The following is a 21,104-nucleotide window of genomic DNA, read 5'->3' on the forward strand; positions in this document are numbered from 1 at the left end:
ACCCCGAAATTGCAGGGGAAGCACTGCTGTATGAGAGGCTGTTTGGAGGCCCTCCCAGATACAGCTCCCTGGTTAGAAATTCTCTGCTTCTTACAACAGTGTAGGATTGGGCATGGGCTGATAATCCTCAGCCTCCCTATCATGCTAAGTGAAAGTCCCAGCTTGTGCTGAGGCACACTGAAGCAAGGCAGTAGGAAGGAGAAAGGTAGCTTCAAGCCAAGGTTATACATCCCCTTCTTGAGCTACAGTGTGGATTCTCAGGCAGCGCTTGGGCTTGGGACTAATATATATTGGGTACTGGAGCCACATGTCATAAGAAATCTGGAAGTTTTCATTATAAAGCTGTTATTTCACCAATTGATAACACAGGCTTCCATTTAAACAAGGAAGAGATTTCTCCCTATAGTGCGTTTTATACTTAGTCTTATTGAGACAAGCAATGAGATTATCTTTACTCATTAAATGTTCAGTTCATATATTCAGTGATGAAGATAGAACTAATTATGGAGAACTCATCACTAGAAAAGCACTACAGAGATCCACATGCTTAGATTCTTGGTGGATCCTTAATACCTTTCAGGAGCTGTACAAACACAGGCCAGGACATGATTTTTGCTGAGATCTCAGCAGATGGCTAGGATATATAACACTAGTGGTAGTTTTACCACAATAATGAGACAAGGATCAAGCTTAAGGTTTTTGTTGTTATTGTTGTGTACAATGCCGACTTTTTTTCCTCTGCATTTTTTGGTGTTATTAGTATTTACTCCCCCATCCCACAGGTATTTTAACATCAGCAGTGCAATATTTTACATGTAATCTTCCACAGTACCAACTGTGCACAGGGTTGGTATCAGTGAGAAACAACAACAACAACAAAACCTAAACCAACAAAGCAATCTTCTATTATGTCATACACTTATTAAAATGCTAAAGTTTTATTTTTATTTGTGTGCATTCTTGGCCTTTTCTACTTCTTTTCCAAATTCCTTTTTCCTTAGTTTATTATTATTATTATTATTAGTCCTTTTGCTGTTATTGATGCACAGCATAATCAAACCAAGACAAGAGTGCTCACCCCAGTCCAATCTTTTCTTTTCTCTCCAGCTCTGCGGGGTTACAATTCTGAGGGATTTTTGTTTGACTTCTCAAACCCAGACCCTTTCCTGCACAAATATGCTTTTTGCGGTTCTGCTTCTCCCTAAAACATTACCGTCATGTTTCATTACCTCTTTTCAAGCATCTCATATGTTGTTTGCATCACAGTGGCATCATCCTTCAGAAAGTCTGGCTATTTACAGCACCAGATCCAAAAGCATCCATGGTATCAAACTTTGACACCACATTAGTCTCTTATATCTAGGAATTAGACTTGAAAATAAAACCATCATTGTTTAGTTAACACTTAGATCTTATTAGCCTCTTATTTTAGCTTCACCCCATGAAGAGAATCATTTTGATTTTGAATCCACCTTGAATTAAAGACTAGAAGCAGGAAAGATTCAGTGACGGTCTAATCTTGATTTTTAAACAAAATTATATTGGTTTATTTTTCTCTTTTATGTATGTTTTTAAATAAATATTTGTTTAAGCATAGACTTAACATGTCTTTACACCACCACACTTTTAAAATTTCAGACTAAATACTATGACATTTTCTTTTAAATAAGAAATAGGATAAAATGGTTCAAGTGGCATTAATGTAATGCATTTTACAGGTGCATTTAATATAATAAAATAAATATCTTGCAATGTCAGTGTTCAGAAATAGCATAAATGCATACAATACAGAACAATGTGAACTGTGTGGTGGGTTATATAAACATGCAGATTCAACTTCTGCAAAATATTTGCGTGAATTCAAACCATGACAAGTTATAACTACTCCACCTATTACAAAAGATAAGTAGCTCCTCGCTATAGGTCCAAACAATTTCAAGCAAGTACCTGCTATGGTGAAGTGAGCATTTCTGAAAGTGTAACTCTCAGTGCATACAACTGTATATGAAATAGGGCTGGACTGGGCGTAGGGGATCGTGAAGTTTTATCCCTAGGGAAATGTGTTGTATGAGACCAGTCCCAAAAGTATGTTTCTATGCCGTGACCTTCTCAGTTTAGTCTGTCTGTTACTCTAACTGAAAGAAATGGCATAGGATGTACTTTTCTAATGCTAATAAAAATTCTTTTAAGTTTCCACAGTGCTCTCTTTTTATTAATATATTAATAGAGTTTTGCTGGTTAATATCTTTCCTACCCTCTTATTACTTATTAAAAGAGGACATCTATTTCTTTTCTCCAACTCTATTTTGCTAAACTGAAAATAGAAATGCACTGTTTGTCTCCTTGGTTATGATTTTCACCTGCTCATCTTCTTGTAGTCCTCTTCTGCACCTGTTTCAGTCTGAAATAATATTTCCTGAAGTTCTTGAGCTGGTAAGGAGTTCTTACCAGTGCCTTGTAAGTTACTGGCATATCCTCTCCGACATATTACCAGAGAATCTTGCTTCTCTTGTTACAACAGCCGGTTCTCAATGATGGCTTGGAAATGTCCAACAAAAGCAAACTCAGATTTTCCTTATTCAACTGTTCCTTCCAGATTCTGAACCCTCATTTTGCAGAAGAAACTCTTTTGAATCCCTAAATGTATAACTTGGCACTTCATAATTTTGAAGTGCATCCCTTATCTATTATTCTGATCCTCCAGGCCTTAGATTTCTCTCAATCCTCTGTGATGGTGATGTCTCCCAACTTCCTATCTGCCACAGATTTAATTTAACTTTGACTTTTTGTGCTGTGGTCTGTAATAAAATGACTGAGTGATCACACGGCCAGTCCTCTTGAATTCCAGTGTGTCGTCTGCCAGCTCGGCACAGCCAGTCTTGTGAGGCCCCGCTTGGCACTGAGCCCCTCTCCCACCTCTGTGCTCCTGCTCTGATCTCCCTCCTCTCCAGTTTAATTAATAAATTTCCCATGTGGCCACATAACAAATGCTTTAATGAAGTCCAGATAGATCAGATAACTGATTTTTAGACAAGGGAAATACAGTAATCTTAACAAAGACAGACATTATCAGGTGAGTCTGGCACTTTTTATGTCATTTTCTGTTTATCTGCATTTATTTTCTTATTTAAGTTTTGCCTACGGTGAAGATTTTTTGAAGACACTTGGGTCCAAAGTTGCCAGACACTACTTCTCTTCTTCCTAAATCTTTTTCCTTCTATTCTGATGCTGTTACAAATGTATCTGGACCAAAATGATGGATTCAAATAGAAAAGAATTTCAGCTATGTGTTATTTCCTCTCCTGGGTCTGTCACTATTTTGGGTTGGAGTTTATATGATTGTTTTAACTGGAGCATATCTAAAGAAGTTCTACTCCCAGACTGAATAAAATAATACCATTTTCTAAGTCTATTTTCCCATAAGTTATACCTTGCTCACTGTGTTCTTCAAAATGAAACTCTGTCCCACTGCCAGCTCTGAGCTAGAAAAGCTTCAGAGAAGTCTTTTGACTGTGGAATTATACATAACTCATCTGCAATCTTGATCAAACCTCTCCTCTAAAAATCCTATTTAACTAAAAAAGTTTAATTCCGAATCTTTGCCATATCTTACTGTATCCCAATACCTTCTAAAGTCAAAACAGTACCTTTTTTTTTAATCTTTTTATTCTTATCATTATTACATCACTCATCTATTCTATACTCTTTACATCTTTAGGTGATCATCTTTGGATTCAAATTTACATTCTTCTCTGGGACACAAATTTTACATAACTTTGAGACCGTTGAAATCTTTTCCATAATGTCCATCTACTCTCTGGTCCCCTCGGTCCTACTGACTGGTGCTTGAGCTTCGCCTTTGTGCTCTCTCTAAAGGCAAAATTATACCCAAATTTGCATTCCTACTTCTTTTTATCATTTGGTCCAAATGAATGTTAGTTCCACCAAGAGTGAATCGTACGAGCAAAAGCATTTTTTGAAGCTGGTAGAAACTCTCAGGAATTTTTCTAACTTGCATTTTTTGTCAGAATATCCAGTTTCACTTAAAAATTAAAATAAACATTTTAAAACTGAACACATATTTTGTGCCTCTCAATACACAATGTAGGTGTATTCAGATCCTTGAAAACTACAGTGAGTTAATTAATTTAGAACACAAAAGCTGAATTATGCTAACAACTTACTTAGCTAACTAGACAAACAGCTTCCATGAAGAGCAAAGAAGAAAATACACTCTTAAAAAGCAGTGTTAAAAACTGATTAAATGTTTTAATAGTAGAGATTTGTTCCTATTTATCACTGTTTATTGAAATGGCCAATATTTATAGGGTTTTTGGAGATATTTCACTCTTTAAGGTGAACACAGACATTTGAGATTGTTCTTTAGTTATATCAACCTATGGACTCAGCACCTTCATGACATTTCTTGGATTAAAATAGCGCTGTTAAATTACTATTGTTTTATGTGTACTGTGATCCTTAAAGACTGCAGTATTAATATCCTCAATTTAGGTTAACTTCAGATTTCCCACTAGAATAATTATATGAGGACAGATATTTTTGATGTAGAAGTAAAATAAGGAAAACAATTGCACTGAATTTCCCTGCAGCCATGCATTTGCAGGACAGAGGTGAACAAATTATAGGCTATCAGCCAACAATCTCTATAAAATTCAGTGCAACAAGGAAGAAGTCATGTTAGAAACCCTGAAGTGGTGCACTATTTTCTTTTGCTGTAAATTCATGATGTGGGGTTATATTATCATTGATATTTATTATCTGTTACAGCTGTGAGAAGAAACCTGTGGTCCAGGGCTTTAGATGATACTGGAACAAGGGTTAAGACAAACAATCGAGTAAAACTGAGTTGCTCAGGTCACACATAATGTGGTACGGTCCCAGCTGCTAAAACTCGTTAGATACTTTCCAGTTTGGATTTGGAGTCTCGTTGTGGGATTCAGTTCAGCTCACATTAGTTATCTAAAACTTTTGGTCTCAGTCTAGGGCAGTCACTGTAGTTTTATTTTATGGTCAGTTTCTCCAGAGGCAGAGAAGCTCCTTCAAAGGGTATTTCTCTCCATCTCACTGGCGATGTCCCAAACAGAGAAAGCGAATCTCTCTTCAGAACCATTAGTCTCTCATCAGTGATGACAGGGGCGATGTACACAACAACTGCCTGAGCACAGGTGCTTAGGAAACTAAGGCTAAGAAGCTAAGACACATTCTGGCATCCACCTCAGAACAGCTATCTACATTCAGAAAGAGGTTATCCTTCTTAATAGTCTTACTCAATAGTGTCTGTAATTCACACCAAAGAGAGGTTTGTTAAAAACAAAAATAGTCACTGGATAAGAAGCACACAGGACTGGGGACAGAATCCAGTTCTTTTTTTTTTTTCTCCTCGAAATGAAGAATAAGCTAAAGAGTCAGGCTAGTACATTCAACTTCAAGAGCAGCAGTCACTCAGTCACTCTGATAGTTTCTGAGTGTGTTTGCAGTGAATTTTTTAATCTCCTGGGGCTGTGACTGGAGTTGAGTGTGGCGCTGCATTTTGTATGCAAGCTCCACTGATAGTACACTGTTACTTCAGATACAGGCATCTCTTCATCTGCGAGTGCTTCTTGAAGGACTAGAGTGGGTAATACTCCGTTTCTTGAAGGAGCAGGTGAGGAATCTGACTAGCAGCAAAAGATGCCACCTCTGCTTCTTGAGAGTTATATCCGTGTAGCTGAAAGCTGCAGGTAGCCAGTTACATTCATGTAAAGGCTTTGAGATATTTTTCCCCCACTGGATAAAAGTAGGAGATCCTCTGCTCAGCCCACATGGTTTTGAGATCATTATTTTCGATGACTAACTCAGCTCACGTGTTATACAGAGTTTTGGTTCCAAACTTAAGGCTTTTGCAGATATCCCATTAGCAACTAAACTTTTGTATGCATCTGTCTCATGGTTAAGTCCCAAGTTACTCCATATATCTAGGTTTATGGATGCAGGTAGCTGAAGAAGTTGCAAAGGGATTGAACAAAACAGGGTTCTTCATGTAACATTAAAACTAGTATATAGCAGTTACAATACAAATATAATGATGAATCAGTAATGATCGGTGACGTTTTACCTTAAAAAATGTACAGATCTGAAGATAAAGTAGGCCTTTCACTGCCAGCCTTTTCAGGATGAAATGCAGATTATTCTGATTGCAGCAGCTGTTGGCAGAGTAACGTACAACTCGGTGTGAGTAGGAGAGGGAGAAATGTGTGGAGGCTATACACGTAGCAGAACTCAAAAGTGACGTGACATTCATATGGATAACAAGAATATTCAGCATTATTGCAATTAATGGGGAAAAAAAAGAACTACTGAAAGAGTGTTAAATCTGATTCCTTGAGGACAAATGTCTAACAAAAGCCCAAGAAAAAATTTAGTAGGGTGATTCAAATTATCCCATATCTTTTCCTACAAGAACTTTACGTTTACCCCTGATGTATCTGATGGTGGCCAGAGTCAGAGATCAGATGCTACGCTGGAAGGATCTTCTGTCTGCTTTTGTCTGGCAATCACTGGAAAGGCTGGATTTTTAGAAGTTGGTGCCAGTCAGTGTCTAGTACCTTTTCATGAAGTATAAATTTAGCATCCTCCTTCTGAATTAAGCATTTTAAGCAGTAGAGTTAATGTTATATCAATTTGAATGGTAAACAAACAAACAAGCAAACAAAACCAGCCAAACCCTAGGACAATATAGAAGGGGAAAAGATTAATACTGGAAAATTAGAAACAACTTTCAGTAATACAGGTGTATGGATGGCTGAAAAAATGCATAAATTAAAAACGTACAGGAAAAAAAAAATAATCCATCTCATAGAGAAAGCATTGGGAATGACATCATAATTCACATTTTACGTAATTGCCATCCTTTTTACATTTTTTCCTCTGTTTACTAAAGGTTGCACCCCTATGACAGACAGTTCCCACTGCTATCATTTTGCATTGGTACTGATGAGAACAGCAGGCGTTCAGCATCTGTCTGTAGGTGTTTGTTGTGTTGGACCTGGCCTTTGTTTTCATGACAGCAAAAGCAATGGTAAAAAATGCATTGGCGGCAGGGAAGCAGAATTCATTCCTGTCGGCCATCCACAGAAATCTATACTGTATGCACGCAGAGATAATCTTTTGATTTGTTTCAGGTTACAAATACGTCTTTTTCCAGCAATCTCTGTATACAGATATTTGAAAAATATAAGCGAGTGAGAGTTCCAGTCTCCTGTGAGCATGTATCCTTGCAGACTGTTGTCTGACCCCAAAGTTACTCTTGCCTGTCAATGACCCATCTAATCACCGTTGTGCTGCTTTCTTAGAAAAGGCCTGGGAAAACCTATCAGCTTTGTAATGTAATTTGAAGGTCAACACATTTTCATTTTCTTGGCCAAGTTTTTCTTTGTCGAAAACTTAATATCAGGTTATTCAAAGAAACTGCTTTTGATACGGCTGTTATCTTCGGACTTTCAAACAGCATTCAAAATTTGGTGTAATTAACCAGCTGTCTTTCTAACTGAGTTTATTAGCAATTAGAACAACAATTTTTCTGCAGAATAACACAGAATTTTTCTTTTTGTTTAACAGCAAAGAAGAAATATCGGAAACATCTGATCGTGACATATGGAATAATTCAAGGACTTCAGGTAATACACCTGGTTTAATTAGTTCTTTCTTAGTGCTCATGTTAATTAAAGAAGTGTAACAAATAATCCCATGGAAATTATTCAAGCATGTTTTTGTTAACTCTTCAGATGCAAATATCCCAGAGATTGTTTGTTCACAAGCAGAAGACAAAGAGAGTGCACCAGCTAATGAAAATATAAAAGATAATAATGCAGAATACAACCAGGGTGATCACGAAGATGATGAAAAAGAATTAGAGTTGCTGGTAAGTGTTATACAATTATATCTACAGTATTAAATGATATGAATCCATTTACGCTTCAAAGCTGGTGAAATGCCCCCTTTTAACAGAGCTGACTGATGTACTAATTTACAAATGTAAAGCCTTGGTCTGTACTTTCATTGAATTTCTAACTGATTCGACAATAGAAGGTGCTTTGATTTCAGCATAGTGCATCAACTTTTTCTGGTCTTAAATTAATGACTTCTCCCTTTTACCTCTTTACCGGAGGCTCTAAGTGACGGTTTGAAGGAATTAGAAGACTAATATTTCAAAGATCTCTCATCCTAGTCTCTAGGATAAATACATTCTTGTAGAAATGCTTTATATTCAGTATAATTCTCTTATTTATGGTACTGTTTGCTTTTAGTTGTTTTCAAAGATAAACTAACTATGTAATACGCTGCATGAACAAAATACATACACATATTTACATAGCACATCTTTCTATATCAGTATTTGGTACTAAATTTGTTATAATAAATTTTACAGTGAGTGAACATTCAATCTATTTGGATTTGTGTGTGTGCATGTGTGTGGTTTGGCTTACGTTTTTCAGTATGAAAGAAAAAATGGCAATAAATGAGACACATACAGCAATTTATTATTCCCAGTGTCTGTTCTCAGCTCACAATCATTTGGGCGCATAGATTCGTAATCATAGATTATAACAGCTATCACCTGTGAAAATGTGAATGCTGAATCAGACGGGAGAGTAAGGTGGGAACCTTTTTTTTTCCTTATTGATAGAGAGAGAATAAATTCATCTTATTTGAATATATTTTTTTTCTTGCCTTTTCTCCAAAAAAAGTTCAAAATTGTTGCCTATTGTGGGATATTTCACTGCCTGAAAGTCAACCCGTCTCTCTCTTTTTTTATGATGAAACATAAAAAAGGAGGACCTCAAAATCCCTTGTTGTTCTCAGTCCACTCTGTTACAAAAAGCAGGATCAAATATAACCGTTTGTTTATCAATTGCCAGGATTGTCTGTACAATAAATGAAGGGGGAGCTATAATTTAGATGTTAATTTGCACTATGCGCTCTTTAATGAATTAAACAATGAAGGCTTATAATAGATGGAAATACAACCAAATCTTTGAAACGCACAGGCATTGGCTCACAAGACAGCTGTGCAGTTGACAAGTAACATGAGCCTTATGTGAGAAGAAGGGGAAATCGTAAGATTTGCATATAATTATTGAGATCATGCAAATGTCAGTTATGAGGAGGGGAAAAAAACACAGGCATCTCACTGTTAAATCCTGACAGTTGGCATCACCGAAGAACTCAAATACACTTGAGCACTGGTTGGCAGAGGGTCATTAAAACAGAATTTGCAGAGACATTAGCTCCCTCACTTTTCTTTGAGTGACGTTTTACTATTAATAGTTTGCAGAGGCTTTGCAGAAAACATATTAATAAGAGAAACTGTGACGGGGGTATCTACAGCAAGTGCAAATGCATAAAGGGGTGCCCAAGTAGCTAGCCTCTAATTGATCAGCTAGTGCTATCAGTGTGACTATGCTAAAGTGAAAAGAGAGTGCAATGACAAGCAGCCATAGCTGAATAATACAATATGATATATGGGAGCTAGGAGGGAGAGTGATTAGTTTCTGGCCTTTTACTTCACTAATCTCATTTCCAACTCATGTCTTACTAGATTGTCTAAAATCAGTCTGGTTTGAAGCCTGTAAAATGGTCCCTGAGAGAAATGAAGCAAAGATAATCCTTACAGTATTTGTCAGTGTGAAATGTGTCTTTGTTTTACTGGACAATACTGTACATTACCAGGCTTTGATGTACTGTATCACTGCCCTCATTTAAGTGCCAATCCTCCCCCTCCCCAATGCCTCTCTCTCTCCAAACCTAGAACTGAATGTGCAGAGAATGAATTAGCCTCCCTTTAAGGGAATATTCTCTTCAGATTTAATTTGTATAAAATGCACTAGCAGCTTACTGAACTCATGAATAAAGAGAGAGGGTTCTGAATTCTATTTTATTTCCCGCTCCTTTCAACGCCACCATAAAGCTCATTACCTATGTTAAAAAATACATACAATGCAAATTTTGTAAATGGTTCGGAACACGTTTCCATAAAAGCTTTGTTACCAAAAACAAAACTTTCCATAACAAAATCCTGCCTCATTCATTTGGCACATTTTTTGTAAAGCCTTTTTTGATCATTCTTTTTTATTCTATTGTTTCAGCTAAATCAGCACTTCACAGGAGCTAAAGGTACCTCTTCCAGAGATGAAAGGAATTTAGACACAACAGAACCAGTTAATTTTCCAAGTGAAACTGTAAGATTGGAGAAAAATCTAACCTGTGTAGAAAGAAGCAGTGACTTGCTGAGGCACCCAGTGCCTATCAGTTCCTTATCTGAAAATACTTCACAAGTGATAGGAGAAGAATTAAAAGGTAATGCTAAGTATTCCATAGGAGGATATAATAGTCACCCATCAGGAAAGGAAGTCTCTGCTGGCTCAGCAAACAGCAGCGAACAGTCTTGGGATTCTACTGCTATCAGTGAAACCCTTTCATCGGTAAAATACTTTCCTGGAACAAAGCAGAATGAGGCTATCAATATTGCGGCTACTGTCTCAAGCCAACAAGGAGAGAGCCACACAGATATTACAAGAGGTGAAGCAGATAATGCCTCAGGAAGTAAGATGATGGAGAGGTTATTCATCAGTGAGGATGATACCTCGAAAGAGGCCTGTGAAATGAGACCAGCAGCCATTTCTTCAGTGCATGATGAATCCTTGCAATTAAAAGAATGTATAACAGGAATGCTGGATGGCAATGCTAATCCACCTCCAGAGTACCAAGTGCCAAAAACGTCTCACCAAACTCTGGATTCATTGTCATCAGCTGCTGACAAAAATGAAGGAAAAATCAAGATGATTGAAAGCAAAGTTCAGGCACATTTAAAAGGAGATTTACATATCGACACTTTTGCATACACTGATGTCTCAACAGATTCCACAAAAAGCCAATATACACACAAAAAAGGAGTTTGTGAATTGTTGGAAAAAAAATATAGCACTGATACAGAGAAGGAGAAAAGAGTCATCGAAATAGCAGACTTAGCACTAATCGGAGAGGAAGAAGCACCCAGGCCTTTCAAGTCTCACAGAAAACATGCCTTCAGCACATCGTTCCTGCCAGATGAAGGCAACAAGCACAGAGCCAGGCCTGCACAAAAAGGACCTGGGGCTTACTTGCCAGAGGATGAAAGCAGAGCTGAAGATGCTCAGGAACACAGAGGATTCACAAGGTTAAAAGACAGAGGAAAGACAGAGAATGAAAATAAAGGAGGACTGGTAGAGATGGAAAGTGAAGAAAACACCACTGGACAGGCATGGAAGCGAGCAGATAGTGGGGTGCGGTGGGCAGCAGGGGGTGATGCAAGAGCTCAGAGCTCTTGTACAAGAGAGCTATTTACCTGCCAAGAGGCAGAGAGTTGTGAGAAGTCTCCTGTCTCTGAGCACAGTATTACAGGGAAAGCAGAGGCAGGTATGGCTTATATAATTAAAACAACATCAGAAAGTGCTCCAGAAAAAATGTCTGCCAGTGAAAAAGCAGTAATTGCTAAGCTACCTCAAGAGATTGCACTAAGTGACAGGCCCACAGAGGAAAAGGAAACAGCGTTTGATACACATGAAGGGAGAAATGATGGTTCACATTATGCTCTTTGTCAACTCAACACAGTGGGTGTATTATATGACACCGAATTTGAAAAGGAATCAGTTTTAGATATTTATAATGCACGCGTACATGAAACACTGCAAGGAGAAACGATGTCTGTGTGCAGTAGCAGGGAAAAACGTGCCAAAGCAAAACCAGACACTGGAGATATTCCGCCTGCAGAAGGAGATGTGAAGGCTTCTTCTGCAGAAAAGAAGGAAGGTGTGAGGCAGGGTTTACATTCAGAAGTATCTAAATATTCCCAGGGTGCCCAGAGGCATCGCTACAGTGAGGAATTGGCAGAGCTCTATAGCGAAGAGAGCTACCTTGGAACACCTTCCTATTTGCATGTCAAAGCTCAAACAAAAACATCAACTTCTGGTACAAACACTATACCCAGTTACCACAACAAAAGCCCTCCACTGGCATCTTCTGCAGCAGACATGGACCATCCATATATTCACTCTGAATTCAAAGTCATTGAAAAGGCTGTTGCAGAGTCAGGATATGATTTAAGTCTGCCAAATGAAATGAAACATATTAATGAAAGCCTCTTTCCTGAAGCTGAAAGAAAAGAAGTACCTTCCACTTCAGACACAACGGTTGCTAGAGAAGAAAGAGGAAGCAGTATAGGTCAGTGTTTCCATCAAGCAGAGTTCAACCAAGAGAAGTCATTGAGGCCAGAAATTTCAATTAGTAAGGCTACCAAAGAAGTTGCTGGGAGAGGCTCTGATTCTCACCATTTAATAACTGAAGGAAAAACGCTAAATTGGCTTGATGAATCTCAGAATGAAAAACAGAACATTTCTCATCCTGCAGATATGCCTGACCAGAAGAGTGAAGAACAGATGCTGTCTAGTGAGTCTCCGGGTTTAAAACAGATTGGTTGCAAAATCTTTTGTTTCTTCTTCTTTCTTGTGTTTGCTGCAACACTTTACCACTATGATTTGATGGTTTGTCTCGCACTCTACATGTTCTCCCTGTACTGGCTCTACTGGGAAGGAAGAAGAAGCAAAGAGTCTGTCAAGAAGGAATAACATTATTTGATTATCAACCGTGCTCAAGATCTATGGTCAATAGTCTCCAACCCCTCCAAAGCATTTCCACTGTTGAAGAGATTACTCATTTTTAGAACCAAAGCAAGGTTTCTACTGAAGCATCTTTTTAAAAGATTACATATGAAGTTGAGCCTTCATATACATAACTATTCTATAGGACCATCATGTTTGGATCATTAAATACCTGTAAGAATATGAGATCTGAAGCACGTCAAGTTAAAATGAAGTACAGCTGTTGCTCTTTAGCACATTATGAAGAGGCAATGCTTCATATCTCTTTAGCACTTAAAAACACCATTATGTTGCGTTAATTACTTTTGCAGTAAAGCTTCAAATTTTTTAGTTTTTTTTTTTTTTTTTTTTTTTAAGATTTTGTGTAGTATGTAACAACACAGGGAAAGGTGTAATAACTAACTCAGTATTTTGGTACTGATACTGAAGTTGATTAGTCAACACTCTAAGAAATATGACGTCTGATGACAGCTTAATTTTTTTGTCCCAAATTTTGTTTTGGTTTAGTGTTACAGTGATACTCCTGTTTGAAAAAATGTGAGGTTAGACTGCAGTTGCATCATATAGCTTTCTGGATGTAGCTGTGTAGATGAACAGACATGCTGTTTCCACCCTGTGGCTGAAGAGATCAAACGTCACAGTCACAGGCTTCTTACTGTTCATGCACTTCCACAAACATTTTTGTTTTATTTGTAAATGAAGATTATGTAACATGATAGAGAATTTCATTGAACTGAGTGTTATCCCAGACAAATGCTTTGAGTTACAATTTTTTTTTTTTCCACCAGTGTTGCTTGAGCATATCTAAAAAGCATTAAATAAATTTTACAAAGGAGTGCTATGACTGTGTTGAGCATGTCTGAATTAGGCTTATTATTTTTTTTCTATGGCTTATTACCTTGTGCTAATCGCATAGCAATAGAAAACAGGGTAGGTGGGGCAGAAAAGCCTAATGTCTATCCTAAGAGCCCACAGAGACCTAGTGCAGCAGGCATTCTGCAGAGCAGGCATGCTGGAGGCTCCACTGCTACAGTGGTCCTGATCTGTCATGTACGGTCATGTCTAAAGTTTGTCCAAGAAGAAAAGAGATGGATAGATTACATTTCAGTATAGCCATTTTCGAGATGATGGCCACAAATGCCATCATAGGTAGTATACTAAAAGAAGCACCAAGGTGACATAATGCTACTAGATCCCTAGAACTTAAGAAGGAAAGGTATTTTAAGCTACATTTGTTTCCCTCTCCTCAGCTCAGTACTGCCAGTATGGAATACCACGCTGACTGTGAAAGGCTTGTTTGCAAGATATAGCTGAAGTTCCATAATAGACTAGTCATGTGGTTGTTGGCTTAGCTCTAAAATAATGGTTTAAAACTTAGTTATATGTTTCAAGGTGCTAGAAGACTGCTACAGGGAGCACCTTGATATTCTTGTTCTCCAGGGAGTATAACTTTGGGGCTCTGTGGGAATTGTGCACTCAGTGGGAGCGAGAAAATACAGGGGATCTGTTGCTGATGAGCACACTGACAGCTGTATACTCTGACAACAGTTGAAAGCATCCATAATTGAGTTTTAGTGATGGGCTGGAGGTACTTAGGAAGGACACAGAAGGCTCTAATACTGGTCTGGATCTTCTAAGGTACATAGGAGCTAAATGATCATTGAGATAATAAATTTATTCAGTAGGCATAAGAAGGTAGGTCCAATACAAAATTTATGTTTAGAATTGAATTTGAGTCCGAGTCTGTGTAATTCCAAAATCATAGGATGGCCTGAGTTGGAAGGGACCTCAAGGATCATCAAGTTCCAACTCCTGAGTACGTAATGATGTCAAACTCTTCTTTACCCGGAGACCACAAACACTGAAAGAACTGTGCCTTTTCATGGCACACATAGGCACTTTCTTAAAAGAACATGACATTCCTTCACTGTTGGCAGTTCGCCCTCTGTGATTTGACAGATCCCTGGTCTTAGTGGTTCAACATTTAAGCCTGTCTGGTTTAGAGAACTCCGGTATTACGTAGGTCACTCCAAAGTAATACCTCCTACATGTTTCCATGGAAACTACAATGACTATACAAAGAGCACAATAACACTATTTGATAGAACAAATTCTTAGCTACAGAATACTATGTTTCCACAAAGTCAGCACCACTGGTTAAGCATTTTCATCAGTAATGAACAAGTGTCTGCATGCTGTGCTCATAAAAATCTGTACCAGTGGAGGTGTGACCCACTGTCACTACCACCACTACTGCAACTCATCACCCATCACCTTAGTGTGCTCATATCCATTGTTTGATCTCCAGAAATGCTCAGAAAGCATTGATGAATGTCAGTGGATGTCATTTTTCCCACATGGAGGAATTCAGTAACACATCTCTGCTTCATACGCACTTCCATGTCAGACACCATTCTGTCAGACTGTCCCAGTGCTACCATCTGTCGTGCAGAAACAAAATGTAAAGAAGTATTGGCCAGAAGGCGCACCCTCTACTGCCATACCACCAGCATCTGTCTCTGATGTTATGGGACAACACAGCAAATTAGGAGGCGTTTCTTTCAAAGTAGCCCTCATAGTTCACTTCCTGGTACAGTGGGGGCTCTCAAGTAGCATCTGATATATTCTGACAGGATAAAGGTCCTCAGTTAGAGGGCTAAAAAGGTGAAGAAAGCACTCTTTGCTTGTCCTGATGAAATTATTACTGTTTACTCTGGCCTCATGCCCAGCGAGAACAAGAACACAAGACATGTCGTACTGTAATAATTAAAATAATTTGACCAGTAAAATAAATAAATAAATAAATAAATAGATAAATAAATAAAATTAGAATATCCTGGTCAAAAACTTTCTTATTGTAATTAAACTATACCTTTTTATTGAAAAATTTAGAAAACTCGGAGGATCAAATCTCAGGTTTTCACCCTTTTAGGAAAATGCGCTGTCAACTAAATTGTAGAATCCAAATTCATGTCTGAATAACTTCAGCTTTGCTGAACTAGGGCATTCCATCCAGTAGGGTGGACATGGACAATCAGACTACTATTGTTTTCAGAAGGAATCTGGTCCCCAGGGCTTGGAAATACTTGAATGCATAGATGGGCCCTCATTTTTTCAACTGAGTTAACTGAGGGTGGTTCACTGCTCAAAATTTTTGCTGCTTGACTCTCCATTTAAAGACTAGAGACTTTTATTTGCAGTCCAAATCCAAAGAGCTTTCTTCTCTCAGAACTTTGGTCCTATAATGAGGTTTGATTTTTAGAGAAATCTAAATCAGATCTAGTCCAAATGCTTAAATATAGCTAAATAACTGAACATCCTGAACACAAGCCTTATTGGAAGCTGTTAATCAGCCCAGGTGTTGTGGAAGTGGGTAAGTCTGCTTGTGGTTTTTGATTGAATCTTGGAGAATCCATAGAGTTCAAGAAGTATATACAGTAGGAAAATTTGTTCTCTTTCCTTGTTTGATCTGGGAGCCAGGATTCCCTGCAGCTACAGGAACCTTTCTGGCATTTTGTTTGAAATGAACAAGCTGAAAGTGGCTTCTCTCATTTACTTCAACACTTCAACACAAAATGTTTGGTTGTTTGTTAAAGATTCAGCTCAACTGATTGGACCCCAATAAAAGGGTACAGGGATAATCAATATGCCCAGAACTATGGGTGGATAAAATTGGATTGAGTCAGTCTCTGGAGAACAGCATAAAAATGAGAGCCCAGGAGCCATTATGGACTGCATTAATAGAGGAGATTTGTTAGTACAGTCATTCTTTAAAAAATAGTGGGATTCTACAGTGTATCATAATATATTTAAACCAGTTGCTAAATTTCAGCTAAAGTTTACTTGAGTTAATTCAATTTCTATAGAACTTAGCTCAAAATATCTTTATTCCGGTCTGCCATTTTAACACATACAGTCATTCAGAATTGGAATTTAGGGTAAATATTTGAATGTTAGAATAAGCGTATTTCACCTACATACAAGTGGTTTATTGTTAGCATTTCTCAGATTTGGAATGGGATTTTTATGTTCTATATTTAAGATATTTAGTCATCATACTTTATGATTGCAAAACAGGACTCTAGACTGATCTCTGAACACAGGTGCCTGAACTTTGAAGTTCTTATGTACTTAAAACAGCAAAGCAAGCAATTTTATCTATTTTATTTACCATTTGATAAGGTATCTTTTTAAAATCCTATTACTTTTGTTTGTAGTATGAAAACAACACCTTCAAAACATTCTCAAAATATTCAACTCTTACTTATTTCAAGAAAGAAATGACGTGTTGATGTTTTGCAGTGATTCATATTTAGCTGTCTACTAGGCCTTAGGAATACAGTTAGTAGTTTTATTTCTACTAGTTCTTAATTATTTATTCAGGCTGCCCTACAGAAAGAAGATATGATCCCATATTGCAGGCCCATGGCCATCAAAGGTTCAACTCTTACACAATATAGAGATTAAAAATAATATATAGTGGAAAAAGGCTGGCTTGCATTGCTACAAGTATATGGGATAACTGTTTCCTGTGATGTTTTTACCATGAGAGGCATGTCGCATTACTAATATCTGAACTATACATGTAAAAAATTAATTTTCACATTACAACATCTATAATCTATTGAATTCACTTAAATAAAAATCTGGGGCAGCAGGGAGAGGAGGGGGAAGAAGGTCTATATCCAGATACCTTGATAGGATATAGTGAGAACAAGCTACTTCATTGGTTCCCAAAATATTTGATGTTAATTGCTGTCCATCAGTGTTAATGTTAATGATGTTAATTTCTTATCCATCAGTGACTTTTGTTGTGACACTGATAGGCTGCAGAAATAAGCTGTAGGCTTCCAAAGGTCCATGTAATATTGAAAATGAGAAACAAAGCATGCAGAATCTTAACTAAATCTGTAAAGGAAGGTTACTGCAATATTGTTCTGTCTATACTTGTGTTTTGGTACCTGAGTAGCTGTATAGCTGAATTAAACACATAAGCTCTCTAGTTATCGGATCCATGAATGAGAATCAAAATAGACATTGTGTTGGATAGGGAGCAGCCAAAGTTATCTAATGGGAAACCCTGATGGCAGAGTTGGGTCTTATACCCTTGCCCTGTCAGGGGGATTAGGTACTTACACTGAGTTACAGGGACATATTTTTTTCAGATCAGATTTCATATACTGTAGCACTCTTGTGCAGTGAAGTATCTAAGCCACTACTTTCATAAGCAGAACACTGCAGGAAACAATCTCAGAGTTTTGGGACTGGAGAAAAGTTTAACCTCTTTAAAGCATGCACCAGAACACTTGTCTAAGTGGGAACATTTGGATACAGCCCCTATTCCAAGACAAATTTGAGCATTTTAATGTGAAATTCTAATCAGATCAAGTATAATACCGACATGGGTATTTTTGTTTTTCTTCATTCAGGCCACCTTCTTCCTTAGTTTATTAAATACATCTTCCTGGCCTACACTAATGTCTGGTGAATCAGCACAGGATTGTAGTTCTAGCCATGAAGGTATTATAGGTAAATGGATAACATCACCAATGGATGAACCCACTGTACCCGTTGAAGAGCCTGGTCTTGTACTTACACTCTATGGTCAGACCCCTTTTGATTAAATATGGTCAGGATTGCTCAGTTGAGTTACACAGACTGGACCAAGGAAATGAACTGGTAGAATAAATAATAAATGTCTGAAAAGGCAGGTGGAATTTGTGGATTTCTCCTACACTGTAGCACAGGCTTGAGTCTTCAGGTGCCTATATCGTTTTGTAGAGCTCTTTCCAGCTCTCTAAAACTTGCAGTTCTTATGAGAGCACTGTCTGAGAGCAAAAGAGACCACAGAGATGCATAGTGAGGGGACTCGTGATGCTTTGCTGAACTAGGAGTTCTTGATCCTGGTGAGGATTCAGAAATGAGGTGGTAATCCAAGGCTTTGAACTTCTTTGGGTTGGGAGAGATTTTGAGACCAGAATTAAAAACTCAGATGTCTGAGTGAAGACAATATTGATGGAAGAGGGTTGGTAGATTGAAGGGAACTGATGGTTTCTGTGTTTTGAACAGGCATGAATTAAGTGAGTTGAATAATTTAATGAGTGAAGTATGTATGACTTAACAGTACATACATGTATGCATATGTGTGTGGGTGACACAAGTACAAGTGAGCAGAAAGATGATAAGGAGAATTCATGGGTGAGCAAAGAAGAAATAATAAACAGAATGGCTAATTGGAAAGTTTTTGAATAGCTAGATCCAAAACATGTGAGTTTAATAAGTTCTGAGTAGGTTGGGCAGATAAATATGGTATTAGCTATACCATAGCTAATTAAAGGAGTAAGAATGAAAGTATAAGCTAACTTCTAGAAACTGCTATCAGTTAGTGCATTATGGCAGAGAATATCTTGGCCTTGACTGTAATATTCAGTGATTACAGATCAGAGCACGGCTCTGAGGAACAGAACCAAAGACTCATTCTCAGCATGCTATAGCCCTTCATTTACTCAGCTCAGTCTTCAGTGACAGGAAGCTATGGGTGTTGGCAGTGAACAGGAAACACATAGTACACATCAGGCTATAGATATCAGTGAGAAAATTCAAAAACGTTTGTAAGTAATTAAGCTCTTGTACTCCTTGAGTGGCCTCATACAGCTCAAAACTATCTAGGAGTTTCTGTATTTTTTTGGCTAAAGAAGGACATTCAGATTCCTAGGGACCATAGCGCTCAAGTGTGCCTTTGCATATTCTCTTCTGTGTGATGGAAGGGAAATCATAGGATGTATAATCTCATATACTGGTTTTATTTACTCAGAAATTTCTTCTCCTTTTCACCAGGGGAATCTTTCTGGGGCTGAGCATGCCAACCACTTGTTCTCCTGGCACTGCCTTCTCCAAGGGAAGACAGAAGAATGCTCCATACTTCCATACTTCCCCTCTTTCTCTGAAGTGGGAATGAGAACTGCCAAGGGATAGATAGTGAAAGAGTTAGTTTAATAATTAAGGTCCCCTTATTAGGAAGGAGTGCCTCCCTATTCCCAGGGCAATCAGGGACAATTAGAAGCAGTCTGAACTCTTAAATACAGCAACAGTGATCTGTTTGGGGAAAAGTCCTGGTCAAACTCCTCACGAGCTTCTTATTTCTTCATCCAAGCTACATGCTTTTCTGTTCCCTTCTGTGGCATGGATGAGTTGAGATCCACCACTGACAGGTGACAAGTCTAGAAGGACTCTGGTGTACATATCTTGCCCCCCTAATAACTCCAGGCTGCTCAGGGGCAGGAGGAAGAAGGAAAATGATAGAGAGGAAGCAAGCAAGCACATCTGCATTGTTCCACAGCAGTTTAGAAAGAGGAGAATTATCTTATGAGTTTGGTTGAGCTTGTGATCAACACATCATTGTTCTCAAACACATGCTGCACTCCAGAAAAGGTCACAAACCCAGACAGTGACTTTTCATTTTCCCCTCCACTATACCAGTAATACAAAACAAAACATCAGTAGTAGAAAAGCAATTGATGACAGTTGTGTTCCTGGGAGTAAAGCAGTGCCTCTGTTAGCCTTGCAGGCAAAGAGGGTGGGCTGCTGCAAATGCAGAGCTTTTGGACAGAGTGGCTGGGAGGTGCTAACTGCCTGCTTTGCTGGGATGTTTCCCGGACACCCACTCATGTGACCATTTCCAATCATTTAAGGCACCTATGCCCTGGAGCACAGATGCTTGCTCTCAATCTTATGCTAATGCATATGGTAAATTGCAAGTAAACGGTAATGCACTGTTTTATCCACTACATGATATGTAATTGGGTATAAAGAAACATTTAAATAAGCTGTTCATTTTCTTGAAATTGTCAAACATTGGTGAGACATAAACTGCAAGAAACTCAATACTAGAAACTGCTGCTGCGACCTTTTAGACTAACTCATCTGGACTGACTTACACCTGTAGCTGTACATCATCTTTTAGCACGGACGTATCAAGTGAGAAGCAAACATAATATTTTTCAAAAAGTGTGTTGTTTGAGATAGCAAAAAGCAATAGCATGACCTGCCATGGAATAAATACACTTTCTTTTTACTTCTATGAAAGAAAAGCAATAAACTTATGAAGTCAATAAACACTGATTATAAAGTAAATTGATGGCAACTGTAATCTCATTAATTTTAATGAATGAATACTAAATCATTTTCTGTTGTATGTAAACAAAACTACACTTTTACTACATACAAGGCATCACAAATTTCATATGCATTTGATTTGTATATTTAAGATAGTCATACTCTTGCGGGCAAGTCATCTTCACTGCCTGAAGGCGTGGACCTGGAGAAGAGTTCAGGTATCTACAAATTGGGAGTATAGCCCACAGCTCTGTATAATGCTTTTGCGTTCTCTATGCAATGCAACAGAAAATG

General features: G+C 38.0%; 1 protein-coding gene across 1 annotated transcript in view; it reads left to right on the forward strand.

The window, feature by feature from the left end:
* Nucleotides 1–15,484, forward strand: part of PPP1R3A (protein phosphatase 1 regulatory subunit 3A) — a 28,363-nt gene extending 12,879 nt beyond the window's left edge. Inside the window, exons 2-4 of the mRNA XM_015853848.2 lie at nt 7,618–7,676; nt 7,785–7,921; nt 10,146–15,484. Coding sequence (XP_015709334.1) covers nt 7,618–7,676; nt 7,785–7,921; nt 10,146–12,662 — 2,713 coding nt within the window. The 3' untranslated portion in view covers nt 12,663–15,484. The remainder of the gene's footprint in view (nt 1–7,617; nt 7,677–7,784; nt 7,922–10,145) is intronic.
* The last annotated feature ends 5,620 nt before the right edge of the window (nt 15,485–21,104 follow it).

Source organism: Coturnix japonica, chromosome 1, assembly GCF_001577835.2.
Source record: "Coturnix japonica isolate 7356 chromosome 1, Coturnix japonica 2.1, whole genome shotgun sequence".
Taxonomy (NCBI): Eukaryota; Metazoa; Chordata; class Aves; order Galliformes; family Phasianidae; genus Coturnix; species Coturnix japonica.